The 24,500-nt window shown below is 31.0% G+C and overlaps 5 protein-coding genes across 5 annotated transcripts; 3 read left to right on the top strand and 2 right to left on the bottom strand.

The window, feature by feature from the left end:
• Positions 1-1,052: 1,052 nt before the first annotated feature.
• PGO_072470 (replication termination factor) lies at positions 1,053-2,029 on the bottom strand (the record flags this gene model as incomplete). Its single annotated transcript, XM_028687120.1, has 3 exons — positions 1,053-1,202; positions 1,361-1,669; positions 1,847-2,029. 3 exons carry the CDS (start codon positions 2,027-2,029, stop codon positions 1,053-1,055), a joined length of 642 nt encoding a protein of 213 aa, XP_028542921.1.
• Positions 2,030-3,175: 1,146 nt separating this feature from the next.
• PGO_072480 (nuclear movement protein) lies at positions 3,176-4,077 on the top strand (the record flags this gene model as incomplete). Its single annotated transcript, XM_028687121.1, has 2 exons — positions 3,176-3,218; positions 3,650-4,077. The coding sequence occupies 2 exons, from the start codon at positions 3,176-3,178 to the stop codon at positions 4,075-4,077; spliced, it is 471 nt and encodes a 156-aa protein (XP_028542922.1).
• Positions 4,078-4,676: 599 nt separating this feature from the next.
• Positions 4,677-5,255, bottom strand: PGO_072490 (hypothetical protein, conserved; the record flags this gene model as incomplete). Its single annotated transcript, XM_028687122.1, has 1 exon — positions 4,677-5,255. One exon carries the CDS (start codon positions 5,253-5,255, stop codon positions 4,677-4,679), a length of 579 nt encoding a protein of 192 aa, XP_028542923.1.
• Positions 5,256-14,492: 9,237 nt separating this feature from the next.
• On the top strand, positions 14,493-19,381 carry PGO_072500 (zinc finger protein; the record flags this gene model as incomplete). Its single annotated transcript, XM_028687123.1, has 5 exons — positions 14,493-14,494; positions 14,591-14,705; positions 14,967-15,096; positions 15,195-15,620; positions 15,978-19,381. Coding segments are annotated over 5 exons (4,077 nt in total).
• Positions 19,382-21,744: 2,363 nt separating this feature from the next.
• Positions 21,745-23,997, top strand: PGO_072510 (fumarate hydratase; the record flags this gene model as incomplete). Its single annotated transcript, XM_028687124.1, has 1 exon — positions 21,745-23,997. The coding sequence occupies one exon, from the start codon at positions 21,745-21,747 to the stop codon at positions 23,995-23,997; it is 2,253 nt and encodes a 750-aa protein (XP_028542925.1).
• Between the last annotated feature and the right edge of the window lie 503 nt (positions 23,998-24,500).

Here is a 24,500-nt window from a genome sequence, read left to right on the forward strand (position 1 = left end):
ATGACTTGTACCACCTTTTCTAGCTATTGAAGAGAAATACAAATGGCAAATTAGAATTATCTACATTGCTTTCGAATGTGTGTAACGGCGATGTGTGTGTGTTTGTATGTGTGAAATAAAAAATGGCAACCTACATAAACACTACATAAACGTGCTTGATTAAGAACTGTGAATTTCCATTTATTTTACTACTACGAAGTCTTTCTTATGAATTTCTTACAAAAAAAAAAAAAAAATGAATTCATTTTCCTTTGAAGATAATATATAGCTCGTCTTCCCCTCTGCTTTGAGAGGAGAAAAATAGTTAAACAAGTTTACCCAACCTGTTTTGTTACCATTTACACAAAATGTGAAGAGTCTTCAAAATTTACAAAAAAAAAAAAAAAAAAAAAAAAACTCTCCTTTTTTTTTTTTTTTTTTTTTTTCCCTGTTCTTTTATGTATTTCTTTCGATGAAAAGAAGGTTAAATGTGTGTACGATGTGGAGTGGAATTATGTATACAAATGTGTGTAAATGTAAATATAAATGCAAATGCCTTAAAGGAGATTAAAAAAAAAAAAAAAAAGCACATTCTCGTTTACACACATACACACATGCTCATAACGAGCACTAGTATGACTAAACAAATACCGAAATTGGATAAAGTAAATTGTTAAGATCGGGTTAGTATGTCATCAAAAAAAAAAAAGACCTTATGGAGGGGGTATGAATGAAAAAAAAAAAAAAAAAAAAAAAAAAAAAATATATACGAATACGCGCGAATATACTGCAAATATACTGCAAATATACTGCAAATATACTGCAAATATACTGCAAATATATTGCAAATATATTGCAAATATATGTTTAAGTAATTCATATATGTTTGTATGCTAGCAGCATAGGTTCCATGCCTATTCTCCACGCATCAAGCAAACGTGAAATTAATTATTAGGGGTAAATGGAGAGGATTTTTTTTTTTTTTCTCAGAAGTTTTTTATAATTCATAAAATGAAGAATATTCATTCGTACTGCATTTGTTTTCATGCTTTTCTTTGTTAGGGTTTTTTTCACTATTTTTGGTCCTTTTCTTCTTTATCTTTTTTCGCTTTTTTTCTTTTAATTAGTTTTTTTTTTTCTTCTAGGAGAGTTTCATCCACAATTCCGATTTCGATAACATCACTTGATTTAAACTTTCTGTTGCACATCGTGCATACATTTTCCTGTGCATTTGGAAAAAAAAAAAAAAAAAAAAAAGGGGGAATATGTAAGGAACAAAGACAGTTATGTTAATATTTCTGCAAATCCTGCAAATCCTGCTAATCCTGTCAATACTTCCAATACTGCCAATACTGCAGCTTGGTTCTCTTTTTTATCATACCTTTGCAACGTGCGCGTGGTTAAAAACCTTTTTTGAAAATACACACCCACATGAGAAGAGACACACAGCTCCAGATGATGAGTTAATAATTTCGTTCGAAATTAAGCACACTAATTTTCTGTCTTCATTTAATTTATTTCTACATAGGACCAAATCTTTAAGAGAATCTATGTGTGAAAAATGCTCATAGCACATGTCCTTTTTCCGTTTTTTTTTATTTTGTTTCTTAAATAAGATCAATTTAAAAATATGTTCCTTGTTGTAGAGATAACCAAGACGACAACAGAAAAAGGGTTCCTGTAACACTTCCTGGAAATGTTGTGATGAATGTGACAAGAGAAGATACACATATTGTAGTGACATAAGGGTATGACAAATCAGAAAATAAATTACCCATTTGGTATATTCTGGAGCTCACGTATATAGCATGATAATAAAACGTTGAAAGTTGACATAACTCATCTTGTTTTCATAACTCAGACTAACCTGTGATATCGCACAGTGATTAAAATAATGTTCCTTTAGTTCTTTCTTGCTACACTTATTTTGATTTACTGTTACCAGCGTATTTTTTTCATAACCCAAACTTCCTGTGTTTTCTTTTAATCTTTTATTTTTCATCCGAACCAGATCCACTCGTTGTGGTAAGCTACCACCGTCTCCTCCCATTTCGTCCTTTCAGAGGTTCATCCAAGTTGCTAAATATGCGAGTGTTTTTTTTTTTTTTTTTTTTTTCCCTTTCTTTTATTTTGAAAAAGGAGAGTCTTTTCCTTTATATACATATGAACGCATATGTAAAATATGGAACAAGGGGAAAAAAAAGTAAAAAAAAAAAAAAAAAAAAAAAAGGATATGTTTTTTTCTTCAACTGTTTTCTCCCATTTTGACATATTCATCGATCACAGCACACGTTCGTTATATTTACACATATACTTTACATGTGCATGTTTTTGTAAGTCTAACACCATAATTCTCAAAAGTGGGGAAAAGTGAGACACAAAAAATTCGGCATAACAAAGTAAATTTGAATTCACGGGGAAAGGATAGAACTGGGTTTTCTTTTTTTTTTTTTTTTTTTTTTCACTTGGTCCCTCTCTCATTTTGAAATGTTGGTGTTTATTCCGTTTTTATCCATTTTTTGAATTCTTATTAAATCGATTAACCTCCAATGTTTTTTCTTTGTTTTATTTTATATATATTATTTTTTTTATATTATATTTTTTTTTTTTTTTTTTCCATTTTCTTTTACGTTCTTTTTTACCCCCTTTTTTCTTTTTGTTCCTATTTTATTTTTTTTACCAAAAAAGGATAAAAATTAAAGCGAACTGAAAGCACATGTCACTTAAAAAACTTGGCAAAGAGGAAAAAAAAAAAAAAAATACGCTAGCACATGGTGTGAAATGTTTAGAATGCAAAACAAGAATGAAAAGGAAAAAAAATAACATAATATAAAATAAAAAAAAATAAAATAAAAAAAAACACTTGCGCTTGTGCATATGTAAATATATATATTATACATTTACGCATAACACTTCATCCATTTATGCATTACTCTGCATCCATTTATGCATTACTCTTCATCCATTTATGCAGTATACATACATTACACATGTGACACACATACTTCTTTGTCTGCATGTACGGATGCCCGGGGGAAGGTGAATAACAATTGTACCTGATGATAACAGTGTAACAATCATAAAGAAATAATAATTTTTTTTTTTTTTTCCAAAATTTGCAAAATTAAGCAACGCAGTATTTATCCTCCATCCATCCCACAACACCCATATAACATTTTTTTGTAACAACACAAGGATGGGAGACATATATAACAAAAGACACAAATATATTAACAATGGTAAGAATATGTGCATATGAATAAGGAGAATAATTATTGCCTGATTTTTGGAGTCAGGCAGGATATATTCCTTCAAGTCATTGAATCTAAATTGAAAACTGTGCTGAGAATAAATTACTCTGATTGTGTGGAAATACCAATACTGATTTTTTTTCTCTAACTTTTGTTCATGTATTTTTGATGGGGGAGGAGAGGGGTGTGGAATATATAATCATGACGATCGTCTGATTCTTATTCTGGAATTCAGGGAAAAAAAGTGGAAAAAGGAGGGAAACAATTCCTTGCTTGTTTGTGTGTTTGTGTGTTTGTTTGTTTGTTTTTTCCTTTTCCCCCTTTTTTTTTTTCTCCTTTTTCCATTTTTCTTCATTTTCCCCTCTTTTGTTCACTTTTCATTAATGCTCGTCTGCTTTTGTTACTATCCCTTCTTGCAGGTGTCGTTATATATGAATGGGAACAAAGCATTGATGAAATAAATATTTATATTAACATGAGTTCCAAAGTTGTGAATAAAAATGATTTGGACATCGATATACGAAGTAAGAGAATTCGAATTGGGTTGAAAGGAATGGAGAGTTTTCTGGAAGGTGAGCTGTCAAGCATTATCGATGAAGATTGCTCTTATTGGTTTATAGAAGATAACAATTTGCACATACTTTTGACAAAAGTAAAAAAAGCAGAGATATGGAATAGTGTCTTTAAAGGACACAAGTGTATAAATTCCATAGATGAAGATAATACAAAAAAGAAAATTCTTTTGGAACGCTTTCAACAGGAATATCCAAATTTTGATTTTTCCTCTGCTGCTTTTAATGGGCAAGTTCCAGATGCACGCACCTTCATGGGAGGCGTTAAATATTAGAAGGTGCTTAAATTGGTAGAATATGGTAAAAAAAAAAAAAAAAAAAAAAAAAAAAAAACCTTTCTGATGTTGTTTTGAGTCGAGTTTATGAGGGTACTACCAACTTTTACCAATCCTTAACAGAGAATCAGCTTCTTCACACTGGAAGTGACGAATTGGAGAAATGACTAAATTGGAAATGTTTAAGAAAAGCCGTTTCACAATTTTGAAAAAAAGTTCACGTCACAGTTTAGGCCATTCCAACGGGTAACACTCGCTGGAGGTAGATGTGCAGATTCGCCCCACCAACCTGGGTCCCTCCCTCATGAGTTCTTTTTCGGTGAGGTTACGATTAGCTGCTTACCTCGTATACTCTTTAAAAATGAAAAAAAAATTTACATAATACTGAATTGTATTATGTTATACTATAATACTATAGTATAGTGCAGTATAGTACAGTATGGTACATTACTTATTTTATTTTATTTTTATTTTATTATTATTTTTTTTTTTGTGTGTGTGTGTGTGTAAGTGTTCCTGATTGCGTTTAACCATTTGCATAAACGAATTCGTTATATATGCACTAACAGGAGATGATCCCATTTTTTGCATCTACGTTGTTACATGCTTCTGTCCAACTTATCAAGTAGCTCACTCCTACGCTGAAAGAGAGCTTTGGCATGTGTATCTTCCACGTGCTGATTTGTAAGTGCATTTTTTATGTTATTTGCTTGTTGCAATTTTAAGGCCTTTCTACAATTGTTGAAGTTCATAAAACTATGAATACAAGTTCCTTCTCTTTCAGATTCTTTTAAATGATAATTACTTTTTAAACATCGAAAGAAAATTGAACCAACTAATCTACAAGGGTTATCAACTGTTGTGCTATTATTCCACATATTATTATACAAGTCTGCTTTGTATTCTTTTGCATCTAAACTTAAGGTGTCTTCTAGTTCTGGCTTTCCATTAACAATATCATACCACAGCATCTTTTCCTTTGGGTCTATATTTTTGTTAATTGACAATCCTACAATGTTATAATTACTAAAAATATTATTTAGTGAATAATTCAACTCCATGTTTAATCTTCTTTTAATAAACCAACTTTTTATTTCCTTTTCAATTCCGTTTATTTCAGTCTTCAATTTGAATGCTGCATCATCTTTGCTTTTTATCCCTTCGATGTCAGTGCTCATTCTCGAATCCCTTCAGTTAATTATTCTCTGCTTGCTGTTAGTCTCTTGTAAGCCTTTTAACTCCTACTACACGGCTGCAAATATAGTGAAATAAGTGCACGGTGCAAGATTCAACCCCACAAGATTAAACGAAGCTTCTCCTCCTCTCTTCCCTTTTTGCAAAACGCCTTTGATAATCGCTCCTTTAATCGGCCTTTTGCACAAAACCTATTTTTGTGCTTGAAAACAAATGGATTATAAGAACGTTCTATTTTTTTTTTCTTTTTTCTTTTTTTTTTTTTCAATATACACCTACATGCACAATTTATGAAACGTATAAGATTGAATTGTACATGTATATATATATCTTACATGTAGGTGAAATGCTTGTACATGTTCCTGTGTTTGCAACCATACTAGTATACATACTAGGGGTCTTGGGAAGTTTTCATGACCTATGTAAATTTTTCTCTTTTTGTAGAGAGATTGTTCTGTACGCTCTTGCGTTAATTTGTTTAACCATGTTTAGAAGAAATTAAAAAAAAAAAAAAAAAAAAAAAAAAACAAGTTCCCCTTCACGTGTTTTTTATTTTATAGGGCTATTTTACAATGTACGTAAGAGCGAGAATATATATATATATATATATATATATGTGTTCTAGCGAATGTGTATGTTTAGCTTCCTTTTTTTTATAATAACCGAAGGACACTCCTCTTCTTAACACTTTACCCTCTTAATGGATAAGGTGAATAAAAAAGTTAAACTTTCCACAAAGTAAGTATATACATATGTTCGTATATTTCAAAGAACAGATAGTGAACTTAAAAAATAAAAAAATTTGCAGAATATAGTGGATGGAAACTGATTAGGTTTTTTTTTTTTTTTTTTTTTTTTTTTTAAAACACGCAACGCAGTTGATACGTCAGCCAATCGAGCTTATTATCCTTTTTTTAAAAAATGGTGTAAAATGAAATTTACTAAAGCGTAGGAATATGGGAATATTTTATTGAAGTAGGAAATATGAAAGCTTATTTTTATTTTAACTCTGAAGTTAATCCCTTTTTTTGTGTGCATTAAAAAAAAAATGGTGAAAGAGAGGAGATTCAAGAGTTAGGGGTCAATCACATGTACATATATAATATATTGGCATATACCTACACACATATATGTACATATGCATATGCATGACATTCCCGTTTTTGAAAAAACTTCCTGCACGCGCACGCCTAGGTATACGTTTCCACATTTTCAGATTTCAACGATGTTTTCACTTGGAAAATCTTCTTATCCTTAGTGCATTATGTGTCATGTATATACATTTTTATTTCATTTTACACCACGCAACGGCGGTTGGAAACGTTCCTAGGGACTAGCTAAAAAAAGTGTGGATGAGCAAAATGGAATAATTAGAAAAAAAGACACTGAATTTTTAATTAGCTACATTTTAAATCCCCGTTTTTATTAATTTAATTATATTCTGTTTGTATGTTTGTTTGTGGTACTTCGTGTTTGTTGATTTGTCTCTTTGTGTGATTTGGCATTTGCCAACATTTATAATGTGACCTACTTAGGTATAACGTCACACAAGCTAACCCCCATAACGTCCATGTATTAAAAGAAAAAAATGGAGAAAATAATGCAAAAAAAAAAAAAAACATGTTCATGAAAATGAAGAAATATCCAAGTGAGTTATTCTCTGACCAGAGCTAGCTAATTAGTATCGTAAGAGCTAACACATTCTGGAAGATCAAGGGGTGTATTGGAATAGACCTGATACTACATTTTCAGATGTACGTACACGGTGTGTTCATACGGTTGATATATGTGAACATATATTTATATATGGACATGTGTATATATTGCCTAAAGTAAACCTTGACCTATGAATTCGTGTGCGCATGATTGTGTATGTACATGTAGGTAGGGAGATGTACATGCAGGCAGGGAGATGAACATGCAGGTAGGGAGATGTACATGCAGGTAGGAATGTGTTTATGCAGGTAGGAAAATGTTCATGTAAGTAGGAAAATGTTCATGCATGTAAGAAAATGTTCGGGTAAGTAAGAAGATGTGCAAGTATATTCTCTTTATATCCTATGATTCTTATTTTCGCCCCGCCAAATTTGGAAACGGATCTTGCGGATTCTTAGCACTTGCGTACACATCCATAGGTTGACACTAGGTATGTACGTACTTTTGCATATAGAAATTTTCACATGTACATACAAAAGTATGTACGTACTTTAGTATGCATTATTTGTTTCTACACATGTTCATACAGCATATATAAATGATCTCAATCGTAATCATAGTAGTGTGCACAATAATGTATGCATGCATTTCCAATTCTGGAAAGATAAATACCCAGTTGACCCACGCTTTGTTTTTTTTGTTTTTTTTTTTTTTTTTCAAGGGAACCCTGAACACACGGTTGGGGAATCAACATGTGCATAGCGTCTGAATGTGTAATTCCAAGTGTACCCGTAAAATGAACTTAATTATTTTATATTTCCTTCTTCATTTCGTTTGTAATGTATTTCGTCCCTTCGATTGTAATGTATTTCGTACTTTCGATGATAATATATTTCGTCCTTTCGATGATAATATATTTAGTTCTTTTTTTTCTTCTTTTTTTTTTTTTTTTTTTATTAAGTTTATTTTGTTTCCACATTATTCTACTTTCACATAATTCCACTTTTACATCATTCCACTTTTACATAATTCTACTTTTACATAATTATACTTTTATATCATTCTACTTTCACATCATTCCACCTTCACATCATTCTACTTTTACATAATCCCACTTTTACATCATTCTACTTTCATATCATTCTACTTTCATATCATTCTACTTTCACATAATTCCACTTTCACATAATTCCACTTTCACATAATTCCACTTTTACATAATTCCACTTTCACATAATTCCACTTTTACATAATTCCACTTTTACATAATTCCACTTTCACATAATTCCACTTTCACGTCAAATTTTATTTCATTCCCCAATAAGCCTTCTTTGTTGTAAACACTATTTTTAAAAAAAATTCTCAATTTACATGAACGCAAAAAGGGTTAGAAGCGAAATTCATCGAATGTTTTACCCTACCATTATTAAATTTTTTCCTGAAAGAGTTTACAAAAACCTTGAATTTATTTTATTTTTAATTTTGCTACTTTGTACATGTGAAGTCTGCCTTATGTGATTCGTTTTTATTGTGCATACGCACATGTGTAGATATGTGTGCATGCTAAAAAAACAAAACGAAACAAATAAATAAACTGAAATAACCACAAAGGGTTCTCAGTACACCCTTTCCATGTATTTATGCGAGAAAAAAAGACTATCGTGAAATAGGACGCAATATCGTTTTGTTTCTTCGATTCGTCTGGTTATTAATTTTTCAACACTTTCGGATGAACAACTTTTTGAATTTATACTTTTTGTATTAGCACTGTAATTATTTATTTTTCTCCCTTATTTTTAGTGCTCGTCGTGTTGTTACATTTTTCTGCACATCATTACGTCCACGTTCATGTTCAAGTTCATATTCATGTTACTTTTACTTTTACTTTTGTTTTTGGTTTTGGTTTTGCCCTTGTTTTTGCTTTTACCAAACGAATACTTCTTTTTTTTTTTTTTTTTTTTTAAATATGTACAATACATTTCCCTTCTGAGAAAAGTGCATGAAGTGAACTCATACATCCTCCATTCTTCAGCTGAACATTTTCATTTCATTCTTTTTAACTATTAATTTTGAATGTTAAAACAGTAGTTCATAATTTCGTCAATTTGATTATCCTCCTCAGCTGCATCAATTGATAGGAAATAGTTCTATGTATTCATCGAGAGTTGAGAGAAACTGAGGTCTATATATATGAACGTGTGCATACAAAGAACACAGTACGAGAAAAAAAAAAAAAAAATTACACCTACACACGCAGCTCATGTATTATGATTCATAGACAAATTGCACATTGACATTTTGCTATAACACGTATCCATATATGTATATCTCTGTAATTAGATCATCATATGTGATCGCATGTGTGTGTATATATATATATATATATATATATGTACATATATTGGATTACACATTAGCATGGGTTAATTTACACAAGCATATCCCTTGCTCAGCAATTTTTTTTTTTTTCTATTTTCTCAACTTCCTTTTTCATTTTTTCACGTTTTTCCATGAGCTGGAATTATATAGATCGTGTAAAATTTATGTAATAATTCCCTTACGTGTACCTGCACAAACGATTTACATATATACAACACATGGAACAGAACGAGTTTTGTATTCATTTTATGAATTCTTATAAAACTTCAATTCTTTTTAGACCTACAAATAAGTGTACCATATTTGTGTAAATCACTTGTTAAGTATTTATCACGCGTTTTTTGTACAATTTATCATTACTACCAATTACATACAAAAAAAAAAAAAAAAAAAAATTTGCATGATCTGCATAATTTCTCAACTGTACACAAAGAAGTAGTAGATCAACTATAGCTTCTTAGAAATATTGTATACATTGGATTGCTTACAATTTTCAATAATATGCATTAATGTGTGTAAGCGACTATTCCTTCACTGCATTGTGTGTGTGTGTAATTATGTGTAATTGTGTGTAGAGGTACGTCTCATCATAATTCATATAGTATCCTCACACGTGTGCGTATTTTTTTGCTTGCGATCGATCGCGTCTTTTCCCTGATTTTCAATTAAATACAGAGAGGCTTCAGCAAGAAGTAGCGCCCACTCGAAGATATTTCCTTCATTTTATTTTACAACTACGATTGATAATATTATTGCATCGTTGTTGCTATTGCCCTAATAACGATTATTTTCGGGGCTCCTTCGTGACTTGGAGTGTTTTTTTTTTTTTTTTTTCATCACTTTTTATAAATTTTTTCTTTATGGAAATTTCCTGCACGTACATATTTACACAAGCACATGTTTAAATTTTTAAACGGTATTTAACTTCAAAATAATTGTGAATACGTCTTATTAACTTTTTTTTTTTTTTTTTTTTTTAATGCACCTAAAAGGGATCACCTGACCGAGGGGAAACACAAACCCGTTACATTTTTATTTGCGCTTCCTTAGTCGCATAAAAACGGAAAAATATATATAAATGGATAAATATATGCACCTATATGAACAAATATACACATTTAAATACATGCATATGAACACATATATGTAAAAGAACAGCATACCCATTTTTTACTATATTTGACTTCTTAACCCAAGAACGGGAAAATACGTGTTCTTTTCATGTTCATTTTTTAATGGTTCCATAGATACATGCATATTCCTAACACACAACGGAGTATTTATTCATTATCCTAGATAACCATAAGCACACTCGGTTGCTAAGGGGTATTTATATTAACATATTTTATTTAATTCTTTTTCACGCATACATACAATTGTAAAAAAAGTAATTTATTTTCACAATTTGTGAACAAATAGCCCTTTTGATAATACCTCAAAAATAGATGTACACACCATATTGCATCATTGAACTGCATGTGTATATTTTTCATGTGTTTCCATTTTGCACGGGAGGAAAAACTTATCAAAAGAATAATAATTCCCCTTCGATTGTATATATATATGTACATGTGCATACAGATTCCTGTATAAGTTATTCATCTCTTATTGTACATAAAAAAGAACCTTGGGTAGCAAATTCTTCTTTTTTTTTTTTTTTGCTTTTGAAGTGCTTATAATTTAACTTGTAGCCTCATACCTATATTTTGTTTATTTTTTAAAAGTTCATATAAAAAATTCCCCCAAATAAGTTATATTTATGTACACACAAAAACATACATGTACTTGCATCTTACATAAAACTTTTTCCTCTTTTTTTTTTTTTTTCTCGCGGTTTCCATTTAAACACACAACATTTCTTTTTTTGTGGATTTTCCTTTTCTCATTTGTTTTCACGCGTGCGCAAATAAATTTTCTTTTAAAAAAAATATATATAGCATATTAGGGCAGTCCTACACCAAACAGGATAAAAAAAAAAAAAAAAAAAAAAAAAAAAAAAAAAAAAAATTTATTCTAAGTTGGTGCATACATTCGTATATACATTTTCTTTTTAATAGTAGTAGCATCTACTCATTTACATCCTCCTTTTTTGCAACAACTCAATTGGGTGAAGCTACATGTAAAATAAAAATCCCTTTATTTTTGCATATATGTACAAATACATGCACAAGAACAAAAGTTTTTGCGAGAGTACATAAGCAAAGAAATTCTGTTTCTACGGCAGGGAGCATGTTAAAATTTTTTTTAACTATTCATTCGTCGCTAAATTATTCGCATGCCTATACATCTGTGCGTTTTTTCGTTCGTTCATCTGTGCGCTTATTTGTTCGCTCATTCAATCTCTTACTATTTTTTAACTTACTCACATGTATGATTTTTTCCTTTTTTTTTTCCATTTTTTTTCCGTTTTTTTTTTTTTTTTTTTTTTTTTTTTTTTAATTGCCCTACTACAGTGATACATTTTCTCAGCAAGTTGTTATTTTAATGTTTTTCTTTCAAGTTTTAATTTCCAAATTTTGTGTAGCTAACGTGATGATAAATGTAACGGATCCATCTCCATATTAAAAGTGTTCAGGAGTGTATAAATACGAGTGCCACTTGAGTGTATATATATATATATATATGTATACATGCATGCACATACGTAAATATAATAATACCCTCTTTTTTGTGTGTAAAGGGAACATATGTGAAAAGGTGCATACGTGAAAAGAACATTTCTCATCACAAATGTGTGACTTACTTTTTTATCTTATTACGTTATATTGCATTTTTTTTTTTTTTTTTTTTTTTTTTTCCCTAGCAGAATAAGATGTCCTAATGTTACATAAGTTGTGTCGTTTCAGTACATAATTTTATGTTGATATGCACAAGTGTTTGATGAAGCTACGACATTCAATGGGATCGTTTTTTTGTTAATAAGACGTTCCTCTGAAGCAGCATACAAAAAAAAAAAAAAAAATCCGTGCCATGTTACAATCTTATTGCAACAACACACATTCCACCACTTTAATAAGCATTTTCTTTTTCATTTCTTCAAAATTATATTTACCACCTGGAATATTTTTATTCAAAAGAACAATTTATTTTATTTAATTTTTTTCTCTTTTGCTTTGCTTTGCTTTGCTTTGCTTTTTTTTTTTTTTTTTTTTTTTTTTTTAAACCTTTCTTGTATTTTATTTTATATCTAGAGTGTAAATTTCTTTTTAATCTGTTGAGGGATGAATAATAAAGCACACATGAAGAGAAAAAAAGTGCTTGTAAAAATAAATTCAGAAAAATAACTGAAGAATACAAGAGGATACACGTGACGCATGAAGCATATATATATTAACATTAAAAATTTTTGAATTTATAAAATTATGTCTGTTGTTTAGCGATGTGTTTTTTTTTCTTTTTTTTTTTTTTTTCTTTTTTTTTAATTTTATTTTATTATTATTTATTTTGTTTTATTATTATTATTTTGTTTTATTATTATTATTTTTTTTTTTTTTTGTTTGCATGAAGGAAAAGTATCAACAGGCTTAGCAATTATTTATTAGGAAGAATAAGAGGGAAGTAAAAGATAAAAAAAAAAACTGAAGAAGTTCAACTGAAGAAGTTCAACCGGAGAAGTTCAACTGAAGAAGTTCAACCGGAGAAGTTCAGCAGAAAAAGTTCAACCGGAGAAGTTCAGCAGAAAAAGTTCAACAGAAAAAGTTCAACTGAAGAAGTTCAACTGAAGAAGTTCAACTGAAGAAGTTCAACTGAAGAAGTTCAGCAGAAAAAGTTCAGCAGAAAAAGTTGACATAAAAGAAAGTTCAATAAAACTATAAGAATAGAATAAAATATACAAACCAAAAAAAAAAAAAAAAAAAAAGCATACCAAAAAAATCTACACATATAATTATGTGTACTCATTGATACACCTTCACATCACACCTTAAGAACATTTTAATAAAATGTTATACATGTTCGAACATATGTCATTCAAATGTTCTTTTTTCACCAATTGAACCCATTGAACAAGAGCATTTTGTTTGTTATAAATTATGTATGTGTATTACTTCCTCATTAAGCTTACTTTTTTTGAAATGTGTATACAAGGAATTTTTTTTTTTTTTCATTTTTTTTTTTTTTTCTTTTTCTTTTAGCCATTTTACCAGTTTCAGATTTTTTCACGACCCACTCAATTTTTCCGTCATTTAAAAATTTGTTAACAAGTACATATTTGTTATTTATTTTATATGTATTCCACCATTTTTACGTATTTCTTTTTTATTTTTAGTTATTAAAAGTGATATTTTTAATGAATATTTTTAATGTCTTTCAAGTGCACATCTTGCTTTAATAGTGTACTTTAGGTATATAATTTATTTGTTATTCCTTTCTGCAAGTACATATATATATATATATCAATCCGTTTGATGCTGATAGCGACGAAACATATTCTTCTTACCCTTCTGCTTTAGTGCATACTATTACTTGCTTTTTGATTCTTTCATTTTTCACCTGTCCTCATGCTACTGCACTCCGGCAGTTCTAAGTTATTTTGATGTATATGTAATTTTTGAAAGAATTGTAGAAGCTGGATTGGAGCTACTAATACACACGTGTACCTGCATCCATATATATGTATATTTTTTTCTGCATACAGATATATATATATATATATGTGTATATTCTGCTTCATCCACGCGAATGCATAGATATACTTACATGAATACACATTTTAGAACGATACATACATTTTCATCGTTTTGTTTACCGTTGGTTCCTGTGCCCATATCTTTTAAGAACAACAAAGGGTGCATCCATTTATACAGTATATATAAGAAGGGTCGAGACGCAGAAAATATAGACAAGAAAGGTCGAGGTGCAGATAATATAGACAAGAAAGGTCGAGGTGTAGAAAAATATAGACAGGAAGAGTCTAGACGCAAGCGATATAGAAAAGAAGGTATAGAAAATTTAACGCCATTATTTGGAAAAAGCAATTGTAGCAAAAATGTAAGTTTATATCATGAAATTTTGATTTAGAGATAGACTCGCACTGTGTTAAATTTGCTTTGTGTTAGACTTGCTTTGTGTTAGACTTGCTTTGTGTTAGACTTGCTTTGTGCTAGACTTGCTTTGTGTACAATGCTTTGTTTCTACATGAGAGTCTATTTGATCACAAAAACATATACACACATTTGTGTTTGTGCATGTTCATGATAGTAACTGCATTATGTTAAATAGATGCACAATGTATACACTAATTTATGATCATCATATAATCATAAAAAACTATCTCTCACTGCAGGTTATACAAAACGCAGCTTTGTTCTTTTTACGCCAAGGGGATATGTGCAAGAGGTAACAAATGTAGTTGGGCTCATGGTGAATTGGACGTTAGACCGATGCCAAAATTTTATAAGGTATTACATTTGTGTTTCAATTTAAAGTATAAAGTATTTTTGCAACTTTATGCGCGTTGAATCAACTTACCAATTTGCTATTCCTTGCATCATCTCTATCACACGCTCTGCACAAAATGGATATACATACATGCACATATACAAGCACATATATATACAAGCACATATATATACAAGCATATATACAAGCACATATACAAGCACATATATGTTCCTCCATTTTTGTTTGCACTTTTCCTTTCGCACGATCCCCCATGGCAGACAAGAATGTGTTATACATTTTTATCTGGTAGTTATTGTGAAGCGTCTAAATGCACATTTGCACATACAGAGGAAGAATTACGAGGTTCAGGGAAGGCTCTCAGACTGTGCACGAAATATTTCTTGGATGGTAACAACTGATGCATGCATACATATTCACATATGCATATATGTACATATATGTATGTACATGTATATATGTATATTTTTTTTTTTTCCGTTTCGAAGGGTACTGCAACAAGGCAGATAAATGCCCGATGGCACACAACATAAATCAGTTGGATCCATCTGTTAAATTTTCAACAACTGAATTGATGAACAGAGTGCACAATGATGAAGAAGTAGGAGAATCAAACTTTTACAAAAACAAAGAGAGTAGAAAGGGTGGTGAAGAAAGTAGTAATGATGGAAACACCATGAGTGGAAGCATCAATGAAGGAGAAAGGTGTGTTAATGTAAACAGCAATTCGTACTCCTTTAACGAAGAAAGGGAAAATATTCCTGATGACAACAAAGACCATTATGGCATAATGAGCCATTTGAATGAGAGTGAACAAGATGTAAATAATTCCAAGAGAAACACATTTAACTTTTACAAAAATTATGGAAAAAAAGGATACAATGAATATTTATTCGATGTGAATCCTGAAAATGGTATGAACATGCAGAGGGTCCAAAAGAAGGGCGAGTGGGAGTCCATTAGAGTATTGTTTTCTACTGAATTGGAGCACACCCCTGTTTACATGATATATATGTATATGTATATGTTTATGTGTATGCATATGTACATGTATATGTTTATGTATATGCATATGTACATGTGCATGTTTTGCAAATGCATCCGTATATGAGCCCATGCATGTGCTAATCGTCAAGCTGTAGATCTATAACATGTTCCCACGCGTCTGTCGTACTGTTCTTTTTGCGCGCCTTATTTTTTTTTTTTTTTTTTTTTTTTTTTTTACGTCTCACGTTTATTTATTTGTTTGTTTATTTATTTTATTGTGGCAGAGGGAGAACCTTTTTATAGTGGTGACATTAAGAACAACGGGAATGAAATAAAAAATAGAACCATAAAAGAAGATATTTTTTTGAATGGTGATTTTTCCAGAAATAAAAAATCTTCTCCAAATGAAGATTTCATCAAAATTAGAGACAATGTATCGTTCAAGGAGTTAAGCTATGGCAAAAACAATTTTATGGATCCAGGAGAAAGCACTCATACGAGATTTTTTTCTTATAAGAATGCCGATAATTTATGTTGTAGTGATAATATGAGCATGCTTAACAACTATGGAATGATGAATACTGATGATTATGTAAATAACCATGAAGAAGTGCACAATATGAGCTCACCAAATAAAACAAAATTAATAAATGAATATCACAAAAATGAGATTTTTTCAAGGGAAAATAACATTGCAAGTGTAGATAATTTTATGTACAATATTGAAGGGTTCAGAAAATTAGAACAAATAAACTTATCTTCCAATATGTGTTCGAATTTAAATTTTGACGTATTAAATAAAATTGACAAAAATAATCACATGAACTTTCAGGAAGAAAAATATTTTATTAACAAAATGAAAAATAAAGAAAATTCTGATAATTCCATTTTTGATTCAAATACTACGACGTACGAAAATGTAAGACCTGCACAGAATTTTTACAATGAAAAAAATATCATGAATTTGAACAAGACGAAAGAGAATTTGGAAAATGTAGAAGATCCAGCAGCAATATGCCTTAATTACAACAATTGCCTTGGTGTCAGGAACAACATTGGACAGGTAGGAAACATTTACGATGCGAGGAATATGAGCGGCACCAATCGAGTAGTGAATATGAACTGTGAGGATCACTTTAATTGGGAGGATCGCCTTAATTGTGAGGATCGCCTTAATTGGGAGGATCGCCTTAATTGTGAGGATAACTTTAATTGGGAGGATCACTTTAATTGTGGAGGCCGCATGAACTGTGCAAGCAATATGAATCACTTAAGTCATAGTTGTGGAACCCATATTAATAGTATGAACGATGCAAGCGATTTAAATAACTTCAACATGGAATGCCTCATCAACAACATAAACAATCTGAACCTTGGAAATATTAACACACACGAAGGTGTAAAAATAAGGAATCAAATGAATACTTTGCACACTGTGATAAATAAAAACAATAATGAAAACGACACGAATTATGAATATTCAGATTTAAAAATCGAGAAAGAAGACGAAATTAAACCAGAAGAAGTAAGAAAGTCAAATGAAGAGAAAAATTTTAAAGATGCTACTTTTACTAATTGCATTAATAATAACTCAGATAATGAATTTAAAAATTTTCTTTTAAGTAACAATTTTTTGTTGGATAGCTCAAATAATCATAACGAATATGCCGAACATTGTAAGCTAACCAAGGAAACCCAAGGGGCAATTAACCAAAATTTGATGAATGGCCATTTAGTCAGTTGCTCCTCAGGTTTTAATTCGAACGGGTTGTGTAATGGGGCCAGAGGAGTGGAGCATATTCTCACTCTGAGTGGGAGAGACCACAATACTAGCATGAGTGGGAGAGACCACACTACTAGCATGAGTGGGAGAGACCACACTACTAGCATGAGTGGGAGAGACCACACTACTAGCATGAGTGGGAGAGACCACACGACTAGCATGAGTGGGAGAGATCATATGACCAGCATGAATGAGAGAGATCATATGACCAGCATGAGCCAGGAGAGTTACTCAAATATCACGAATGATATGGGGATAAGTGCTAAGATGAACCTCCAAACGAGACTACTTAACTTTTCCAGCAATCAGAACAACCTCAGCACAAAAAGCAACAGCAACAGTGGAAGTAACGTCAGCAGTAATGTCAGTAGTAACATCGGAAGTGACATGGGTAGAAACGTAAAAAAACAAATTATAAACACGCAAAATAATATGAGCAGTGTTTACAAAAACTTAAGGGATCTAAAGAATCAAACCGGTATGAAGACTTTTAAAAGTGAAGAAAGCAACTACAACAATGGTGATGTGTTGAATAGTAAGGATTGTCCTAGTGCATATATTTTTTCGCACGAAATGGGAGGCGAACAATTAAATGAATATAACGATGCATCAAAAAATTATTTTTTTGAAAACATTTATAATCATAACGCATGTAAGAATGGAATTATAAATAGAAAAATAAACATGAACACAGATATTATCACCCCAAATGGTATGAATATCAAAATAACACAAGGTGACATTTATGCAACGAATGGAAATGCCAGCTGTCACAGCAGTTCTAGTTACGAAGGAAAGAGTAACGACGCTTGCATGAAGAATGCTTGCATGAAGAATAATTTGAATTCAAAAATGAACATGCACTATATATTAAGTTGCAATGGGATGAACTTAATGAGTAACCCTAACATGAATGCACACAATGAATCTTTAAAAAATCCGAACAATAGTTTAGTGGAAAAAAAAGTTACACTGGGCGAGGAAAACCAAATGGGTGAAGAAGACCAAATGGGTGAAGAAGCCCAAATGGGCGAGGAAGACCAAATGCTGATGAACGAATGTGATAATAATAAGGCGAATTACATCTTAGACAACTATGTTTTAAATAAAAAAAATGCTAATCACCTGAACAGTCAGGTGGAAAACAATTCAAACAAAAAAAACATTAACAATTTAAAATATCAAGATAGAAAAAATATTTTACGTAACAATAATGCTACTGCTACTACTACTACTACTACCAATTGTTTCGGAGACAATATAAATTTACTTGACATGTGTGAAGTGAGTTGTAATGGATTGAAGATACCCACTGTTGGATGTAGTAATGGGATACAGCAAAATGTTGTTACGAATACAGCAGTGATTAATGGGTTCAGCTCTTCCATATACAGGGAAGAGGATTTTAACGGTCAATATGTTAAATCGAACGGTGCTATTGTTTTGGGTTCAGACTCGAACGGTAGCGACAGAAGCAGTGTGAAAAGCAGTGTAAGAAGTAGCAATGTATGTGGAAGTAACGGTGGAAAGCAGAACCTGTGCTGTATGAACAATTGCAATCGACAAGCAGATGAGGCGAAGAAAACCATTTATAATCATTGCAATCAATTGATGGATACAAATAAGAGCAATTTAGTGGCGAAGAATCATCTAGATTTGTACGAAGTATCATGCAAAAGTGATGAAAGTTTTCCCAATTATATATATAACAACAGTAAAGAAGCATGCAAGAACCAAAAAAAAAATTCTAAAATTTCACTCAACATGAATGAAACAGAAGAAGCTGACGATGAGAACATGATGAACTTTAACAGCCAAAACGGAAAAAATGTAATGAACAATTACAATCCATTGACGCACAGCTTTAGTGGTTTATATGAATGTTTGAGTAAAAAGGCCGAATAACGATGGAACGGTACTTTCAAAGTGGCACAATGAAGTTGATACAAAGCTGGTCTAATCTGTTGAAGCGTCAGGTTGGCGTTAAAAAGTATGTACATGCCTGTGTATGAGAATGTAGTAGTATGTGTATGTGCATGAGAATGTAGTAGTATGTGTATGTGCATGAGAATGTAGTAGTATGTGTATGTGCATGAGAATGCGTATGGTGTGTACATATATTTATACACATAGCGCGTTTTCATTGCACACGTGAAAAGAAACTGCAGAGGGATGAAGAGTCTTCCCTTCCATTCTCAAGGGAGGGGTTAGTTATGCACGTCTCCAAAGAAACTTATCTTGTGTTATACATTGTTTAAAAAAAAAAAAAAAAAATTCCCATTGTTTTCCCTCCCACATATTGCGTTAAGTCAAAATGTATGATGAGAATTAAAAAAAAAAAAAAATTCTCGATTTTAGATTAAATTCGCTATATTCGTGTAATATACCTTGCAGCTTCGTCTTATCATCAATTCGTCTTTTTCCTCGGTTCACTATTTTTTTCTTCCCTTGTTCATTTGAAAATTTTGTTTTTTCGATTTCATGTTGATTACTGTAAAATGAAATGATTTCTTTTTTTTTTTTTTTTTTTTTTTTTTTTTTTTTTTTTTTTTTTCTTTTTAGGATTTTTTTTTTATTTTTTTTTTTTTTTTTTTTTTTTTTTTTTTTTTTTTTTTTTTTTTTTTACCTGTTTAGGAATTTTACCACTACACATATGTGTCACGTGCGTACGTATGGAAAGAAAGTGATGCATGGATTGAGGAGAGGACTCATAACATGAACCGAAGCATCATTTATTTTTGTGTTCTTGAGCGTTATCCACCATTTTGCAATTTTTTTTTTACAACTCTTCTTCAGTACACTGATATGTTTCTACATTTTTTACGTAATATAAAATTTTTAATTTTTAAAAAAAAATAAAAAATCTCTTTTTTTCCGGTATCCTTAATTTTTACTTTATTTTACTCTATTTTACTCTATTTTTGAATGTTGCACAAATTTGTGGTAGTTTTAAAAATTAGACACTTTGTTCATTTTTTTGTTTTTACTTTTCAACCATCAGTCTTTTTTTTTTTTTTTTTTTTTTCCAACCTCGTAGCAAATAGTGGAATAGACGATATAATAGTACATATATGTATATTATTATATATGTATATTATTATATATGTATATTATACATATATATATTAATATATATATACACATTCCTATATTGAGCAGTTTATGCATTCACGTCTTGAAATTTTTCGAAATAAATACATTTGCACAAATAAATACCATGCTTATTTTTTTTCTTACATTGTATGTATAAGTTTATTTATATTTATGCATATATATATATATATACCTTGGTTTGCGTTCTCTCTTTTGATAAGGCATAGTTTATTTCGATGAATGCAATAATCACATAGAGATATTGATTATGTGAATAAGGAAAGGAACAAAAAAATAAATGAAAACATAACAACACGTGCTAACTAGCACGAACGTAGTATATCAAACGTGTATTCATACAGGGACAAAAAAAAAAAAAAAAAAAAAAATTAAACCTCATTGTGTAGTACAGCTGAATAGTTCAGTTGAATGAAAAGCAAAGCTGGACACCCTCTAATCTCAGGCATGCAAGGTAAATACATATATATATATATATATATATATATATATATATATATATATATATATATAAATATATACAGGGAGGGGGAGAGAGCAGCACGGCAATGTGTTCCATGTGTTAAACGTGAAAAGGAAAACATTTATCATCCCTTTGGTTCTCTTTAAACATACCTATTTTTGTAGGTAACAATTATATGTGCAAATCTATGAGATTTATCAATTTTTTCAATGTGTTATTTTATTTTTTTTTTTTCTTCATCTTGCCATTTTTTTTTTTTTTTTTGCAATACACACGTTGCATGAAATGTTTTAAGTGAAGGGTTTATTATTTGCATTAAAAAGGGTCAATGAAATGAAACTTCATGAGGCAAAATATGACTGCAAATTGGCACATTTGAGCCACCTCTTTTTTGTTTCTCTACTTTTTTTTTTTTTTTTTTTTTTTTTTTTTCCATTTTTAGTGCCCTTTTTTTTAATTCTCCACCATTGGTCCATTTGATGTTGAGTTTTTCTTCCACTTGGCTGGTTCCAAAAAAAAAAAAAAAATTGTATAAAATTAAGAAAAGGAAATTCATAAAAAATAATGAATAAAAGGAGGGGATAGAACAAGGGTGGCATAAAATATACACCTTGACATAAAATTGATGGACAAAGGCACTACCATGCGTCAATTTTCTTGGGGTGAGAATTAGAAAAAAAAAAAAAAAAAAAAAATGAGGAATTTAAGGAAAATTTCACTTTGGTACTTCCACCCCAGGGGATGCTTGAAGAAGAAAAACAATCAGCTTGAGGTAATAAGACAGATATTCTGTTTTAAAAAAGAAAATATAAACACTGTACGTAATTTTTTAGAAGTTTTAGAATTTGAAGAAGGCAAAGAAGATGATAGAGAATATAAACGAATTGATGAGCTTAGTAAATATATTGAAGTTATTAAAATTAATAAGAACTCAATATATGAAAGTAAATATTATGGATATGATTTCGAAAATGAAGAAAAATTTTTTGACAAAAATGGGGAATTGCAAATATTACCTGAACAAGTCAGGAAAAATGAAATTGAAAAGGAATATATTCATGTTCCTCCATTTGTTTTAACCAAGTTATGCGAATATGCATTTAAAGAAATTTTATTTTTTTTGAATAAAAAGCATTTAAATCAATTAAAGAATATATTAAATGACAATCAATCCAGTAAAAATGACAAGTATGTTGCCATGACATTAATTAAAAATGCTGTTATTAGTGCTGAACAGAATTTACCAGGATGTCAAGACACTGGCACAGCAATAATTTTGGGAAAAAAGGATGAAGAAATATTAACCACTTTTGAACATAAATATTTAAATTTGGGTGTTTATAATGCATATAAAAATAATAACTTTCGATACAGTCAACTATCCCCCATTGACATGTTTAATGAGACAAACACAAAGAATAACTTACCTTGTCAGATTGAGATTTACAGTTCCGTTCGTGGGAAAAAGTACGCTTCATCAACATCAACTAGGACATCAACCTCTCCTCCAGCCGATTTGCATTTAAGAGGACCGAAATTTGAGTTAATTTTCATAGCCAAAGGTGGAGGAAGTGCAAATAAAACATTCCTATTTCAGCAGACAAAAAGTATTCTAAATGAAGATAAATTATACGAGTTTTTGTTGCAAAAAATTAAAGAAATTGGAACTTCTGCATGCCCACCATATCATTTGGCAATAGTCATTGGTGGTTTATCTGCTGAAATGAATTTAAAAACCGTAAAATTGGCATCCTGTAGATATATTGATAATTTGAAAAAAGAAGGCGGAATATATGGAAAAGCCTTCAGAGATATAAAAAGTGAAAAAATTATTTTAGAAAAAGCACAGAAATTAGGTATTGGTGCTCAGTTTGGAGGAAAATATTTTTTGCACGATGTCAGGGTTATTAGATTACCAAGACATTCAGCATCATGCCCCATTGGCATTGGTGTTTCTTGTTCTGCTGATAGACAAATTAAATGTGTCATTAATCGGGAAGGAGTATTTATCGAGGCCTTGGAGCATGAGCCAATTAAGTACCTTCCCGAGGTTACCTACAAGGATTTGAATCAGAGTGCTGCTGGTCAGGTCCACAGCAACTTGGGTCATATGGAAAGTAGCCAAATGGGAAGTAGCCAAATGGAAAGTAGCCAAATGGGAAGTAGCCAAATGGGAAGTAGCCAAATGGGAAGTAGCCAAATGGGAAGTAGCCAAATGGGAAGTAGCCAAATGGGAAGTAGCCAAATGGGAAGTAGCCAAAAGGGAAGTAGCCAAATGGGAAGTAGCCAAATGGAAAGTAACCAAATGGAAAGTAGCCAAATGGAAAGTAGCCAAATGGAAAGTAACCAAATGGAAAGTAGCCAAATGGAAAGTAACCAACCTGGAGAAGGCGTCCAAGTGGACCTGAATAAACCCATGAAAGACATACTGAGCTTCCTATCGAAATACCCTGTATCCACTCTGTTACTACTGACAGGTAAGTTAATAGTGGCAAGGGACACAGCTCATAAAAGAATAGTAGATGATTTTGTACAGAGGAATGTGGCCATACCTGAATACTTTAAAAAGTATCCAATTTATTATGCAGGTCCAGCTAAAACACCTGATAATTATGCAAGTGGTTCCTTCGGTCCAACAACAGCTGGTCGTATGGATGCTTATGCAGAAATATTAATGAAAAATGAGGCTTCTCTAATTTCATTAGCAAAAGGAAATAGATCATATGTTGTAAAAAATGCATGCAAAAAGTATAATGGTTTTTATTTAGGGAGTATAGGAGGTCCTGGTGCTATTCTAGCAAAACAGAACATAAAAAAAGTGCAAGTAATTGACTTTCCGGAACTCGGGATGGAGGCAGTTCACCTCATCGAAGTGGTAGACTTTCCTGCTTTTATCGTCATAGATAACAAAGGAAATGATTTTTATAACCGCTGGATTCCATCATAAAAAAAAAAAAAAGAAAAAAAAATCCTTCAGCTGGGATAGACGATCCATTTTAAGTGCCATATGTATCCGCTAATACAGAGTGTACATGTCAAAAAAGAGACATGGAGAGGAGAGATATTTGTATACATCCTCAGCAGTGCAAAAAAAAAAAAAAAAAAAAAAAAAAAAAAAAAAAAAAAAAAAGCATGTATATATACTGCACTCCTTCTTTTTTGTAAATATATATATATATTTTTTTTTCTTTTCTTTTTCATATGTGAAAGCTCAATTTTAATTTTTTTTCGGTGCGACACAACATGAAGCTACTCCCCATTTAAGTCTATTTCTCCCCCACCGCGACAGATACCACTACAATTGTAACGGCAACTACAATCACAGCCACAGTGGCATCTGTAGTCATAGTCACAGCAAAATCACACGTCTCCCTCTTTTCCATGGTACAACTTTTTGTTTGCACATAAATATTACTGTTTTTTCACAACCACAAAAATGGGTGCATTTAT

Source organism: Plasmodium gonderi (assembly GCF_002157705.1).
Source record: "Plasmodium gonderi DNA, contig: Chr07, whole genome shotgun sequence".
Classification (NCBI taxonomy): Eukaryota; Apicomplexa; class Aconoidasida; order Haemosporida; family Plasmodiidae; genus Plasmodium; species Plasmodium gonderi.